Source organism: Elephantulus edwardii, unplaced genomic scaffold (assembly GCF_000299155.1).
Source record: "Elephantulus edwardii isolate Elephantulus edwardi_28Jun2011 unplaced genomic scaffold, EleEdw1.0 scaffold00001, whole genome shotgun sequence".
Classification (NCBI taxonomy): Eukaryota; Metazoa; Chordata; class Mammalia; order Macroscelidea; family Macroscelididae; genus Elephantulus; species Elephantulus edwardii.
In genome coordinates this window covers 15,947,044-15,963,056 of record NW_006399751.1, presented here as the reverse complement: position 1 = coordinate 15,963,056, position 16,013 = coordinate 15,947,044, and the positions used below count along the sequence as shown (strand labels likewise).

Below are 16,013 nucleotides of genomic sequence, written 5' to 3'. Positions count from 1 at the left end.
GAACTATTTTATTATAACATAAAATATGCTACCATTTTACACGTTTTTAGAAAAACCCATCTTAGCTATTTGGATGATTTTAAAAGGTACATAATAAATTTGTAGGATTGTATTGGAAATTTCAAGGGTTTTCTAGATTTTTTTGAGCTTCAAATGTTATAGGTTAGTGCTCTGACTCCTAAAACATAGTACAAAAATATTTCTTTTTAAAGGACAAAGGAATGGTGATTTTTTTGACCCATAAAACTGTTATAGTGGTACCTATTTGTTTTAGGGATATTATAGTCACAGTGTACATACATGTACACATATTTGAGGATGTCTAAAACATTTCAGATAATCTTTATGGCAAGTGAGATTGTACATTTCAGAAAAATACTTATGTTGACTTAAGAGCAGTAAATGCATATTTTTGTAAACAAGAAAAAAGAAAGTACATGGAAAAATCTCAAAAATAAAGCTATAATTGCACTAAATCCAGGGAATGAATGCCTTTCCACTTAAACGTATTCTCAACTCTCATTGACATCAAGTCAGAACCAACTCATAGCTGATCCTTCAGAGGGTTTTCTGAGGCTGTAAATCATGCAGAAGAACTGCCCACATTCCTCTACAGGAGCTGCTGATGGATTCAAACTGTCAGAGGTGCCCCGTCTGTGGGTTAGCAGCACAACTCCCTACCCACAATGCTGCTGGACCACCAAAGAATTTCAATGTACTGCTAGTTGTTGCTGTCAGGTGCCATCTAGTCCAGTCCGACACACTGCAATCCTATGAACAAAAGACCTGAACCCTGTCCTATCCTGTGCCATCCTCACTATCTCCGGCAAACTTAAGCCCACTGCTGCAGTCAGAGTGTCAATCCTTCTTGACAGGATTCTTCATCTCTTTTGATGACCCTCCACAGTTCCACAGATGATATCCTTTTCCATTGAAAAGAGTTCTTTTTATATTGAAAATGGATTCCATAGGTAAGGAAACAGGAGTGAAACGCTAAAACATGAGATTCATTAAAATAGAGATGACCTAAACATTAAATGATCTTAAAAACATATAATTGAAACATTCTTTCAAATACTTTTCACAGAGAAGTTTCTTTACATTGTTTAACAAATAAATAAATGGCAGTATGACAAAAAAGACTCAGTTCAGTAACATTGTTAAAAAATATATAATATGGAATCATCTTCAATAAATATTTACTTTTATATTGCAAATATTCTTTGGTTCACAGGGTGGCCATAAGTTGTACTTGAATCGATGGTACTGAACAACAACAAAATCTCCTCTTACTGAAATTAATAATTTTGAGCAAGTGGCATAAATACCAAGTGGCCCAAAGTACTCAAGATACCACCTGAATGACAGAGAATGATCGAAAGTACACAAAAAACAACTGGATGAGCACAAAGATAGAGAGTACAAATAAACAAATATGAAAAGAGACAAGTTACAGTATAGTGAGAGAATTATGGGGGGGGGGATGGACAAAACTGAAGTATCGGAAAAATAGCCTGGTGGCCTAGGAGGCAGATATATATCACAGTGTACAGCTTTTTAAAAAAGCACACTGGCAAAAGGTCTGCCAAACAGAATGGGCACAGAGACAAGAGGAAGAGTCCTCAGGCAGAGCATTTAGAAGGCCTTCAGAAGGAGAACTGGTGAATGCATCTATTCCTGCCTCCTGCTATGACTTGTCTTGTGTGAAGACCAGAAAAAAAATCTTCTTTCAAAGTACAATGAAATACCACCTTCTTGGTAAAGTCTTGTCATGCCCATTCCTCCAAACTGATCTCTGGCATTAAATCACCCCTTACCATGCTCTTTATTACTGTTCCTATTACACTGCATTATGATTATTTCCTTCCTAATTACGTCCCTCCCCACTAAACTGTCAGCTAACTCATTTATATAACTTATTGCCTAGAGGCAGACAAATACTAGATCCTGAACAAATGTCTAGGATATTGTGTGCTGGCTATCTGCACCGCAATCTCTATCCATCTATACATGTTACAGATGTTATTGCTGTTGTTTGTGTTGCTGTTGATTGCCAGTGAGTCAAGCACTCAGCAACCCTAAGAACAAAAGCCATGAAGCCTCTCTTTAACTATCATCATTTCTCCAAGTGAATAGAGTTTGCAGAGGCATGTGGTTTAGGAAGTAGATGCCACTCCTGCTTCCAAACCTGAATCAGCCTGAGACCTCCAGCTGCATTGCCCATGATAGGTAGCCATTATGGGTTTTGGCACACATATGGCACGGTTGTTTCATTATGACATTTGAGACTCCAATGACACAAGGTTCAGTGTCACAGCAAACCCAGATTACTTCAGCAAAGAAAATTGTCAAGACTGACAAAAATAAAGGCCCTCCAGGAGGTCTTGTTGACTCTAAACAAGAGGCTTAAATAAAAACATCCAAATAATCCCCACAGATCCTCAACCAACAAGAGCACCAATTTACAGAGTCCAGCAGCTTCATCCAACTCCATAGTGAAGACAAGAGCTTGGCTCTATATGTTGTTATTGTTGTTGTTGTTGTTGTTGTTGTTATTGTTGTTAAGTGTCATCTAGTACCAACCCTATAAACAAAAGACCTTAACCTTGTTCTATAACTATTGTTGAAAGGTTGGTATTATTTTGTATACAAAGAAACTGAGGCTTAAAGTTAAACATTCTTCTAAGTGCAATATTGCAAAGTCAAATTTTGAATCCAGAATTCTCAAACACTCACTCCAAAAGCAATCTTCCTAGATGCTCTATTACCTGATGCTGGGGTTAATGCGTGCATCTAATTAAACCTAGATTAAAAAATTGTTGGAAATTAAAGTGTAATTTTCCTATATATTAGCATAGCTGTGATAATGATTTTTAGAAATATGATAAACTGAAAAATATAAGCCTTTTCATTTGTTTTATAAATTTCAAAGCATGAAAATGAAACTTCAGGCTCTCTCAAGCATATATTAAGAGTTTTGCAATTCATAATTTAAAAAAAAAATAAGCACAAAAGATAAAGCCATGAGTGCCTGGAGTAAGAATTCTTTACTGGCATCATTAAATGAAATTCTAACATTCCCATCCCCACAATTTTAAACAGATTAAAAATGTGAGCTGCTCACACAATTCCTACAAACCCTGTGAAGTGTGCATCCTTGTGAACTGAGACTCTATTTACCCAGCGATAATGTCGGGCAGATTATGGGGAAAAATTGAAGGAAGGAAATATAATGGTTTTGACAGTTTTCATAACTTCACTATAACTGAAAGATTGGCAGTCAGAATAGTTTAAAAACATGCCTCTATAAATAAAGACAAAAACAGGTGGGGCAAAATAAAGAACATGTGACTGCCCATTAAGAGGAAAACTGGAAGAAAAGGAGAATTCTGGGCACATATGAAACTTGAAATCATCTCCTACAAAAAGACCTGAGGTTCAATGAGCTCTGGTGGCCTAGTGGCAAGAAGCTGCACTGCAGTCCCAAAGGCACTCAGTTTGAGGTCACCAGCTGCTCCTCAGAAGGATGGGCAATCTCCTCCCACGTGATTAACTGCCTCTGTAAACCTGCTGGAGGGTCACTATGGGTCAGTTCCGACTCCACAGTATGCAACGAGAACAACTGGCTCCCACTTATTTATTATAAGGGAAGTTTTGTGTTGGAGAGAGAGAGAGCACACAAAAGAGAGAAAGAGAAAAGGAGAAAGTCACACTCAGTGTACACTCGTGCTTATTCAGGTAAGTGACTTCTCATCCTAAAATGATAAAAAAAATCATGCTTGTAAACCACTAAGTTTTATAATTGTTACATAGAACAGATAACTACAGCAAGCCTTGACTGAAAAAAAAAATAATAGTAATAAATAAAATGTCTAATCTGAAGAAGCTAAGGTGATGAAGCCCATAGGGAGTTGCACTGCCGACCTAAAGGTAACGTCCTTAGTTGTTTGAATCCCTCAGCTGTTCCACAGGAGAAAGGCAGGCAATCTCCTCCTGTGCAATTTACAGCTTCTAAAAACCGGCCGCAGGATCAGGTATGAGTCAGTTCCAACTCAACAGCAATAAAAAGTAGTAGTAATCATAGTAGTAAATGTGGAAGGAGAAAAGTGAAAATTATTAGAACTGAATGATGCTAACAAAAAAAAGAAGCCTGGAAAAGAAGTGAGTAGAATACAAATGTTCCAAGATCCTTGGACAGTCAAGGATATGTTCAAGGACACTGGCTCAATGTTGTCTTTTTAGTAAAACTGCATGTGCCAAAACTTCAAAGACAGTCAATAATAGAATAGGATTGGAATGCTTACCCTTCAAGCAAACAGAATGAGGAAGAATAGAAAGGTTAGACTGGGGTGGAATTGGGGTAAAGAAGACAGCATTTAAATACCTGATACACACCTTTCTTGATTTTAAACCATGCAATGTCCCCTTGCTCTGTTGGTCTACGTGTTTGGTATAAGGGCTTTTCTGTTTGGGGGGTGTTTTTGGGGGGTTTTCCCCCCTAGGTTTTGTGTGAGCACAATGAAGTGTCTGGGATTCCCATTCTTCTCAAAGTTAGCCATAATGTGTTTTGACTCACACAGTCAAATTCCTTTGTGTAGTCAATAAAACAAAAATAAACACCCTTCCAGTATTCTCTGCTTCCAGCCATGTTTCATCTGACATCAGCAATGGTACCCCTCATACTGAGGCCTGTTCTGAATCCAGCTTCAATTTCTGGCAGTTCCTTGTCAGTGGATTGTTCTAGCTATTTTTAAATAATCTTAAACAAAATATTACTTGCATGTGATATTAATGATGTTGCTGTTATGTTATATGTCATCAAGTCACCTGTAACTCATAGTGACCCTATCTATGTACAACAACCTGAACCCTGCTCTCTCCTGTGCCAAACTAATCATCTCTGACACACCTACTCCCATCACCCAAGTAATTGAATCATCCCATCTCGTCTAGAGTCTTCCTTTCTTGCGCTCTCCCTCCACCCTACCAAGCATGATGTCCCTCTCCCAGGACTGGTTCCTCCTTGTACCATGCCTGAAGTAGGTCGGAAAAAGCTTCAGAATCCTTGTCTCCAAGGAGCAGTCTGGTTTCACCTTCTCTAGGATGAACCTTTTTGTTCTCCTAGCAGTCCATGATATATTCAACACTCTTCTCCAGCACCACAGCACAAAGGCATCAATTCTCCTTTTGTCATCCCTAGTCATTGTCCAGCTTTCTGATACATAGCAAATAACTGCGAAGACCATAGCCTGGATCAGGTGCACCTAAGTCTCCAAACTGACATTGTGCTCTTCAGTACTTTGGAGAGGTCCCTGACAGCAGACTTTCCCAATGCAATTCATCTTTTGATTTCCTGGCTACTGGTAGTAAGGGTTCTGATTGTGGAACCAAGCAAACTGAAGCTGTTAACAGTCTCAATCTCTTCACTGTCTATCATGATATTGTTTGATAACTTCCACAAATCCCAATAGATCACCATTTTTGCAACTCTCTACAACTATTTAGTATTGGGAAACTTCAGTATACAGGTAAGCCTTCTTTAAGACAAGGTGACATAGGAAAGAACACTTTCTAGTATCACATACAAAAAGCTCTAGTGGCCTAGTGGTAAGAAGCAACGGTGCAATCCCAAAGGCACACAGTTCAAATCCATAAGCTGCTCCAAAGGAAAAAGACAAATAATCTCCTCCCGTGTGATTAACTGTCGAAGGGTCAGCTATGGGTTGGTCTTGACTCTACAGTACACAACAACAACCTTCAAAATTATTAAGTTCTGGCTTCAGTGCATCATTTGGCAAGCACAGCTTCCAACAACATACTGAGGATAAAATTTACTAAAGCTTCACATGCTGAGCTGTAGATTATTTTTTTCAAACCTATCTAAAATACAAGAAAGTGTCTCATAACTATTTTGAATAGGTGTATGGTGTTTTTTGGCGGGGTCCCCTTTATGGATAAAACTTTCCGACTTTGCCATCTGCTCTTTTTCCTACGAGTCAGAAACTGTCAAGGAGCGAACATCATATATCAACTTTATGTAAACGTATGTAAACCAGTATGAAATAAAATAAAATTAAAAAAAAAAGAAACATGGGGCAGTTGATTTCTGTCATCTCACAGATTTGGAAGCTCTACAGACAATTCTATTCTGACAGGGTGGCTATGAGTTGGAGTTGAATTGATGCCCGTGGCAAACCAACAAGAGAATCCTGCATGGCTTAAAATCGGGAAATTGTATTCTGTTTATTTGTTCAGTGAAAGTTTTAGAATTTGAAAAAAGTTTGAGACCCTCAAAAGTTGTTGGCAAAATATGTCTATGATAGCAGAGACATTAACTACTCATGGAATAGCCAACACCTCCACCTCATTTCCTAGTTCCCTTACATTATGACTTCAGCTGTAATTGTCATGTACCCTCAAGTCAACGACAACTCACTGCAACCCTACGAACAATAGTTGTGAATCTTGCTGTCTCCTGACTCATCCTCACCATCTCTGACACGCCTGCCTTCACTGCCCCAGTCACTGTGTCAATACATCTCAACCAGGATCTTCCTCTCCTGTGCTGCCCCTCCACTCTTGCGAGCATGACGTCCTTCTCCAAGGACTGGTCCCTCCTCGCAACATGCCCAAAGTATGTCAGATGTAGATTCAAATTACTTGCCTCCAATGAGCAACCTGGTATCAGCCTCTCCAAGACAGACCAGTTTGTTTTCTTGGCATATGTTCAATACTCTTGTCCAGCGCCATAACTCAAAGGCATGCATTCTTCTTCTGTCATTCTTATTCATTGTCCAGCTCTCAAATGTATAGGAAGCAAATGAGAAGTCCATGGCCTGGACCAGGCATACCTTTAGGATATAGTTTGACAACGGGCTCTGAGCAGAAATTAACTATGATCATTTGGAACCAAGAATTTAAAAATCAGTATGTGCCTCTGGCTCTCTCCTTGCCTGACTTGACCAGAGGCCAGATATTCCAGTGGTGTAATTACAAGATGATTGGGTCTTTAATACCAATACTGCGAATAGAAAAGAGGTAATTAGCTGGTGAGTTTCTAAATAACAGTACAAATTCAGTCCTGCCAACCAATGCTGGACATACAAAATTACCAATATACAACATTACCAATAATATTTTGTTTTGATAATCCACTAGAGATTATAGGTTAGTTAATCCAACTCAATTTATTCCCATTAAGTTGGAACTGACTCATAACTGACTCTTTAGTGGATTTTCAGAGGTTAACAAATCATATGAGAAGAAAGGGCTCAACTTTATCCTGAAGAGCAATGGGTGGATCAAATTCCAACCTTTGGAGTGATGACCCAAGTCCCTTCCAACAAGGCTATGAGAGCTCCCTAATCTGATATCCTAACACCAAAGCAGCGTACTCTGACTTTCCTAACACAACTCAGTACCAAAGAGTAATTCTGAGTTAAAATCTTCCAAAAATCAGCTTCATGTTCAAAGTCTAAGAGTGTTTTAAGAATTTAAAGACATAATCTAACGTAACTTTTCTTTAACAATAATCATTCAAAAGAGCTTAAGAATGCTCTTGTATTTCATAGTTATTCTGGAAACTAAATACCTAATTCATTAATTCTTTGTTCCATGTAATAGAATTTCAGATTTTAAAAAAGTAGCTTTCCCATCACATTAGCATGTGGATTTAAAGCCTATTTAATACTCAAATTAAAATGTCATCTTATTTAGTATTCATAATTTAAGTGCTTTATGCAATTGCTAAAGCTATGTTTCAAAGGAGATTTTATGTTCTATAGGCAGAAAGGCCTAGTGTGTCACTTCAATCTGAAAATCCCTTCTTGTGGATTTATTCAGTGGCTGTGTTGGAGGTTTAGAATAGCAGTAAAAGGATTTTTTATTATTATTAATAGCAGTAAAAATAACAACCAGTTTACTATCAGCAAAACCTGTAGAAGGTGCCAGGTGCCTTTAGAAGGCTTTCCTCATTTAATTCTCATGATGCAGACATTTTTGTGATTCATTTTCTACCACTAAGGAAAATGAAATTTAGAATGATTAAGTAACTTTCCTCTAGTCAGTTCCTCAGCTGGGATGTGGACTTGAAGTTCCTGATCTGACACCGGAGCCTGTGTTCTTAACCACTGGATGACTCTTGTTTCTCAAAATGCAATGCATGTGAGGGTCTCAGGTGGTTCATAAACAAGCTATTTCTTGATAGTTAATGCATACTGGAAAAATATAACACAATTTTTATTACCCACTAGAACATGACCTATGGAGATAACAATTTTATCTGTTTTAGTCATATGCTTTAAATGTTTTTCATACACTGGGACACTATACAACATTGATGAATAAGGAAAAATTCTCAAAAATCCACATATGCTGAGTGAAATAGGATACAAAAGGATGAATATGTATGAGTTCAATATTATTTAAAAAAACACCAAGGAAAAGTGTAAGACAAATTAATTAGTCACGTTAAATTTAATATTGAAAAAATTAATATGGTGGTGAACAAACCCCTATACGCTAGAAGACATGAGCCTACATTTCTTATCAACATGAAAAAAAGACTTGAATTGAAACAAGTTTCATCCCTGACTCTTTTGTTCAATAAACAGGAAAGCTTCACTATTTGCTTATTTTCTTACTTATGAAAAGTAAATTTAAAACTTTCATATTAATCATAAAGCCAAAAATCCAACGTGATCAAATCTGACTCATGATGACCCTCACCTGGGTTTCTGAAGCTGTACATCTTTTTTACAAGGAGACTGCCCATCTTTCTCCTGTAGAGACAATGCTGGATTTGAACTGTAGATCTTTGGGTTAGTAGCCACGTATGTTGAACACTATGCTACCAGGGTTCCTAAATTTATCATTGCTGTATGTACCATCACTTCAGAAGTGACCAATTGTTAAGCTTCCAGTGCGTTTTCAGGGGCAGTAAACAGCACTGAGAAAGACTGCCCATCCTTCTCCCACAGAGCAGCTGGTAGATTCGAACCATGAACCATTTGGATTGCAGAGCAGCTTCTTACCATTGATCTTACCAGCTTAGATCTCTGACTATAAAATACAATAGTTCTGCTGTTCATCTTCTAAAAAATTATCTTGAACATGCTCAGAGTGGTACAAACAAATACATCATTTGTTATGATGCAATGAGAAACTTGCACCTACCTCAATAAATGAATTATTGAACAAAAAGGGGGGGGTTCCTAGCAAGATGTACTCAATGCAAGAAGCAGCACACAAATTTATATTCCTTATATAGTCACAGATTAATAACAAACAATTCACAGACCAGGACTTAGAGTAGCACTGGTATGAAGTATAATATAAACTCCAAGTTTGTTAGAATATGTGTGTTTCTGTTCTATTCAAGAGCCTGAAAATGCCTGTAAATGAGAAACGGAAAATTAAGACTTTTGATGAAGTGTTTTTTGCAATAGGCCAAAATAATAGTCACGAAACCCAATGTTAAGACTTAAATCGTGAGCCTAAAACAAATTTAACATGCTCTGCCTCCTGTTTAAATGGTTTCCATTTGAGTTTTCACAGAAAGCTGCCTTGAGCACTGAGTGTTTTTGCAGAAGAAAAGCACCTACGTTCTTTTCCTTTCGAGTCTTAAAGATGCAACAAGGCATAGGCCTGCTAAATTTGTGAGGGGTTATTCTAATTTGGGAAGATTTGGAGACCACCAATAAATTATAAACCTCATGATTTCCAAAAACCATCTGCAAGGCATTAACTAGTGAAATTTGGGGGTCTGTGGGTCAGAGACAATTATCACACCGACAATACTTCATGTGTCCTGTTTAGTGCAAAAATTATATTGCTATCATCTCTGAAAAATCTGAGAGTGTGTGAGACTTTCTGGAGGGAAAACACAATTAAAGCATCAAGTTTGAGGACTATATTGATGCTCTGGGAGCTCTGGTGGTCCAGTGGCAAGAAGCTGTGCTGCAATCCTGAAGGCATGCCCTTCGAATCCACCAGCTGCTCTACGGGAAAAGGATGGGCAAAAACTGCAAAACCCTCTAACCCTCTACAACAACAACAGTAACACTGATAATTCAGTTTCTCTAAACAAAACTTTGATATTGTCAACATTTTCCCCTTTATAGTCTCAATACCTGAATCTGCTGCTATCAAGTAATTCTGACTCAAAGCAATTCTACAGAATGGAGAAGAACCACTCCATGAGGTCCCTAGAGCTGTAAATCCTTATGGAAGCAAACCATCACATTTCTCCTGTGGGATAGTTGGTAAGTTCACACTGTCAATCTTTTACTTAGAAGTCAAGCACTCTAACCACTGTACCATTATGGCTACTTCTTGGTTCCCCATAAACCAAAACAAATCTACTGTCATCAAGCTGATTCTGGCTCAAAACAATCCCACAGGATAGAGTGAAACTGTGCCACAGGAGTTCCAAAGCTGTAAATCTTCACAAAAGCAGACTGCCATATGTTTTTCCCATTGGGCAGCTAGTAGATTTGATCTGCTGACCTTTTGGTTAATATCCAAATGCCTTCATCTTGGGCCACCTAGTTCTATTCGGGCCTATCTACTGCCTAAAATGCCTAAAGAAAAAATTATTTTTCTGATCCAGAAGGATTTCATTTCACTCCAGATTAGCAAAGCTAAGAGTCATCGGGAGTGCATTACACAGTATGAAAAACATCATTAACAATTAACCAAACAAAAACAAAACTCACACTTCTAAAGGGGAAAAGAGTATAAGCCAAGAGAAACACAATCAAGATGTTGAATGTGCCAATAAGCCACATCTCACCAGCTCCAGGTTCCACCGAAACCCTTTCCCTGTGGGATGTATTTCTATAGAGACTGTCTCTCTGTTCCATAAATAAAACGAGAAGTTGCTAGGAAACAGTCTGGCTTCTCAGGACACAATTGAAGAGGAGTGGCCCGCTTCCTAACAAGAAGTACAAATAGCTGAAGCCTTTCCTGACATGCCCGCTGTGGTGATGAAACCCAAGATTCTCAATACATCTCTTTTACAGAACCCAGGACAGCTCTGGTGGCGTAGTGGGCAGGAGTGGCACTGCCACTCCACTGGAACGCAATTTGAACCCACCAGCTGCTCCGTGAAAGGAAGAGGGACAGTCTCCTCTCATGTGATTTACTGCCTCTGAAAATCTGCTGGAGGGTCAGCCACAGGTTGGTTCCAACTCAAGGGTACCTAATAAAAAGACGAAAGCGCTCCTTCTGCATATTCCTACTTAGCCACTGTTGTTTGGAAGTTCTGTTGTTCAGAAGTACATTCGCGTTAGCTGGCGCTGACTCCTAGCTGACACTACGTAAAACAGAATGAAAGACGGGCAGATCCCATGCCATCCTTCCATGTGATGCTATACTTTGGCCCAGCGGCATTATCTATGTCAATGCACCCCTTCTTTGGAGACTTTCTCTTTGTTGCTGACCCTGTACTTTCACAACAACTACTTCAGCAAGCATGATGTCACTCTCACAACTGGCCCTTCTTCCCTCGCCTCCAAAGAGCACTCTGGCTGTATTTCTTCCAAGACAGTTCGGTCTCAGCTTTAAACTGATGACTTAACTTAGACCCTGAGATACTTTTCTCTGTAGTAATCTTGCATTTTCTCTTTTAAGATCTCTTCCAAATAAGTCATACCACCTATTTCATTTAATAGTGTCCAGGCACATCACTTAATATTCCCAAGTTACTAATATTCATTCCATCAAAAGGAAAAAAACTCGCTTGCCATTTCTCAAGTCAAAGGAACTGAAGAATAAACTCAAGCCTCAAGTAAGTTACAGTACTCAAAGATTCTATGGGCAAAATATTTATTGAGTGAGCCAGGAAGCATCACAAGAAGAAATATGAGTCACTTGTTTTGTTTTGTTTTGTTTTTCAGGAAATAGCATGTGATCAAGAACTAATGGTAATAAAAGAGGTAGTTCAAGCTGATCTGAAAGAATTGGCAAAAAATAAGGACCCAGAAATTGATGGAATACCAAGTGACATATTTCAACAAACTGGAGCAGCCCCAGATGCACTCACCGGGCTGTGCCAAGAAATCTGGAAGACAGTTAACTGGGAGAGATCAATATTTACTCCCATTCTCAAAAAAAGATACTCCAAAAGAATGTAGAAATTATTGAACAATTTCACATGCAAGCAAAATAATTCTGAAGATTATTTAAGAAAAGGGCTAGACCAGAAATACCAATTGACATATTTCAAAAACTGATGCAACCCCAGATGTACTCACCAGGCTGTGCCAAGAAATGTGGAGGACAGCTAACTGGCCAAGTGACTGGAAAAGATACATATTTATTCCCATTCTCAAAAAAGAAGATCCGAAAGAATGTGGAAATTATTGAACAGTATCACTAATATCACATGCAAGCAAAATCATGAGGATTAACCAAAAATGACTACAACAGTACATAAAAACAGAAATAAAAGCTGCGACACTAGGGATATCACTGCTGATGTACGATGGATCTTGGCTGGCAACAAAGAGAAGTCTTTGTGTTCTATCAACTATGCAAATAATAATGATAAGTTTATAAAACATAGTATTGATGAATCTGGAGGCATATTTTACTGAATGAAAAAAATAAGACACAAGGGGAAAAATATTACATGACCATGCTTTTATAAAGGGTCAAGAATAGGTAAGCACGCGTAATATCCCCCAGGTTCATCAATGGTATGTTTTACAGACTCATCATTATCCTTGATTGTTTGATATTCCCCTGTATATATGTATACCTATTTTTTTTCAGTTAGTCATCTGTTGATGGGCAGTAGTTTGTTTCCATCTTTCTGTTATTATTAATAATGTGGCAATGACATGAATGTATATATGTATATTCAGGGCAGTTGTATCTCTAGGATATTCAACTCAGATTAAAAATCCGGGACTATTAAAGTTTGTATACTTCTAGGTTTTTGAGGACGCTCTAAAGCATTTTACAATCCTGCCAGTATGTATAAAAATGCCAATCATTCCACGACCTTGATAACATTTATTTTCTGTTTCTTTGCTCAGGAACATATTTGCAGGAGCAAAATGATCTCTCATTGCAGTTGTAATGTTGTATCTCTTTGACTGCTAATGATCGTAAGAATCACTTCATGTGTTTGTTACCTGCCACAACGTCTCCTTGGGTGAAGCCTCTGCTCATGCAGTGACATACCAAGGGGGGTGAGGAGGAGTGTGGGCCTCACCAGCTGACACTATCAGAGCAACCAACACCAAAATTACTGTCCATAAAACCGCACTGTGGTGTTTCAACAAAAAGTATTCTTTTTATAAAAATATTCCTGTAGATACTTGTAACAACAACAGCATTTTTCATAACCCCAACTTATATGTACCAATATACTTAAAGGTAAAAACTCTATGCTAATTTGTTTTCTTGAAACTTTTAATGCATTGTCAACAAAACTGTTACTCCGAATCATACGGTTTCATCTGCACATGAAAAAAGCGATTGCTTTGGTTTTCATGGCTGTTGGTGTAATTACTGTTGCTGAATCTGTTAAACTGTTCGGGTTTCAGCTACAATATTTTGGTAATTAGCATTTGTGAAGCAGAATCAATAATTTCTTGGGGGATAAAGTATTAATTAAAGGAAAAGAAGAAAATAGTAAAAGGTTTTCACCCAGATACTTACAATATAACTAATGATATAAACCACTGAAAAAGATTTTATGAAACAGTCTTGTTCTTAGTATTCATATTCTATGGTCAAAATTGATAATAAATTATTATTAAAGATCTCATATGATCTGTTATGGGAAGAGATCCATGGGCGGGGCAGGGCGGGGGAAGGTATGTAGGGGGTTAGTTAACAAACTGGGTAACACTAGACGTGGCATCACTGTGTTCATGTCCTTTGCCCATTCTTGTATTATTTGTCAGTTATTCAAGTTTTCTATATAATTCAGAGGTTAAATTCTCATCAGATTATGCCATTACAAAAAAAAACCTTTCCCCTAGTCTAGGTTCTTTGGGTAAAATCCACTGATGAGTTTGGGTTTTTCATTTATAGGCAGTTTCAGTTTTAGGCTCTAGCTGTCATATAGTTTTTCTTCTGATGTTCATGTATTTTTAATTGTATTTGATAGTCTATTTATGCATAACCTCAGACCCTTAACTTTTGTCCCTGTGCTAGCTTCCAGGAACTTTATAGTTTTAGCTTTAACATCTAGGTCTTTGACCACTTTTTAAAAATTTTTATTATTATTAATTTTAATGAAAATGTACAGAGACTTCTAATTTCTATTCATTCATTGTTGCACTTTTCTCCCTTCCCACTCCTCCCCTACAGTTTGCTCTTCTCTTTGAAAAGTAAAAGAAAAATTCTTTCATTGTTATACAATCCCTCCCCCCAAGTCCACACCACTAAGCAGCCTTTGTTCTGGACTCTTACCATGACAATAATGTCTGATCACTTTTTAGCTACTTTTTTTGTGTATGATTTGATATACAAATCCTGTTTCATTTTTCTTCAGATTAATATCTAGCTTGGCCAATATCTTTCATTGGAGAGACTGTCTCTTCTCTATTTTGAAAATCAGTTGTTCATGGATGTTGTTAGGTGCCATCAAGTCAAGTACAACTCTTAATGACCCTATGAACAACCGACTTGAACCCTTTCTATCCTGTGCCATCTTTGTCATCTCTGACAAAATCAAGTCCATAAAAGGATAGACTGATTTCTGGGTTTTCAATTTCACTCCATTGGTCTATGTGTCTGTTTTGTTCCATGTTGTTTTGAAGACTGTGGCAATGAAAGAAGTTCTGAGTTTGGCAAACATCTTCGTCCTGAATATTGCTTTAGATATTTGAATAACCGATGCAAATTAGCTACAAAGAAATGGAGCTGCTTTATTAAAAGAAATGACAACTCATGTTGAACTCATTTTTCAGAATATGGCACTTTCATCACTCAATTGATCTAGGATAGATCCAGGAATTTTGAAGTAAAAGGAAAACTTAGACTTCATATTCTATTAATGAAAGTCTGCTCTTTAAAGGCTCAGAACATATTCCTAACAATTATGCAAATCTAAACATCTTTTTCACACAGTTTAAACATGTTCATCAATGTTAACAGCCACCTCTTTCCAAAATGAGACTGTTCAGGAAGAGCAACTGGCAGTTTTGAAAGAAAATACTTAAAATTTGAGGCATCTGACGTTTAATTTGGTAGAGATGTAACCATAAAATTCACATAAGCAAAGTTACTGAGAACTGTTGACTCCTTTCCCTCAAAAGAAAGAAAACTTCCCAGAATCTTCTAGTACAGGTACGATTCCCACCCTACACCCATATCCAGGTGGGAAAGAATACAGACTAGGACCATATCAGAGTGAAATGGCATGCTCTAAGCCACACTCAAATCCACTTTCTTTGACTCACCTATATGATAGAGTCCAATCCAATCACTGGGGTCCACCTCCTCCTTGATGTCCCAGAAGATGATGAGGTTCTGGGCTTGCCCCAGCGTGTACTCATACATGCTGGCCGTCAAGCTGGAGCGGCTCTCGGAAGTCACAAGGTCAGTGTCACTATTGGCCCGCTGGAGGGCCATGTTCTCTGGCATGGAGCTCTGGGCGGCGAGGCTCTGGAGATTCTCAGGGCTCAATGTGTATCGCATCTGAGGATTTCGCCGCCGCACAAAGAGGAGATGCTCCCGGGCTGAGCTGGCCATCCTGTCTTCCTCTCTAAGACTGGCTTCCTACAAAGCTGCAAGAGAGAGAGCCAAGCACGAGGCATTAGTGCCGCGATGTGAGGAGGTGGGTTTAAGCTTCCCAGACACAAAGCCTGAGGACTGTTTATTAAAGCCTGATCCCACAATAATCTTCTGCTGTCAAAATAAAACCTATTATTTTACTGACAACAGATGAGGTCAGAAACAATTTCTATAGACTGAGGTTACAGCAGGGCAAAGGCTATCACACCACTGTGACCACTGATTTCATGCAAAACAGCTTCCTCCTGGCAATTGAGGAG

The 16,013-nt window shown here is 38.3% G+C and overlaps 1 protein-coding gene across 1 annotated transcript in view; it reads right to left on the bottom strand.

The window, feature by feature from the left end:
- Positions 1–15,751, bottom strand: part of HECW2 (HECT, C2 and WW domain containing E3 ubiquitin protein ligase 2) — a 328,392-nt gene extending 312,641 nt beyond the window's left edge. The window contains exon 1 of the mRNA XM_006878743.1: positions 15,420–15,751. Within this exon, the coding sequence (XP_006878805.1) occupies positions 15,420–15,711 (292 nt within the window). The 5' untranslated portion in view covers positions 15,712–15,751. The remainder of the gene's footprint in view (positions 1–15,419) is intronic.
- Positions 15,752–16,013: the final 262 nt, after the last annotated feature.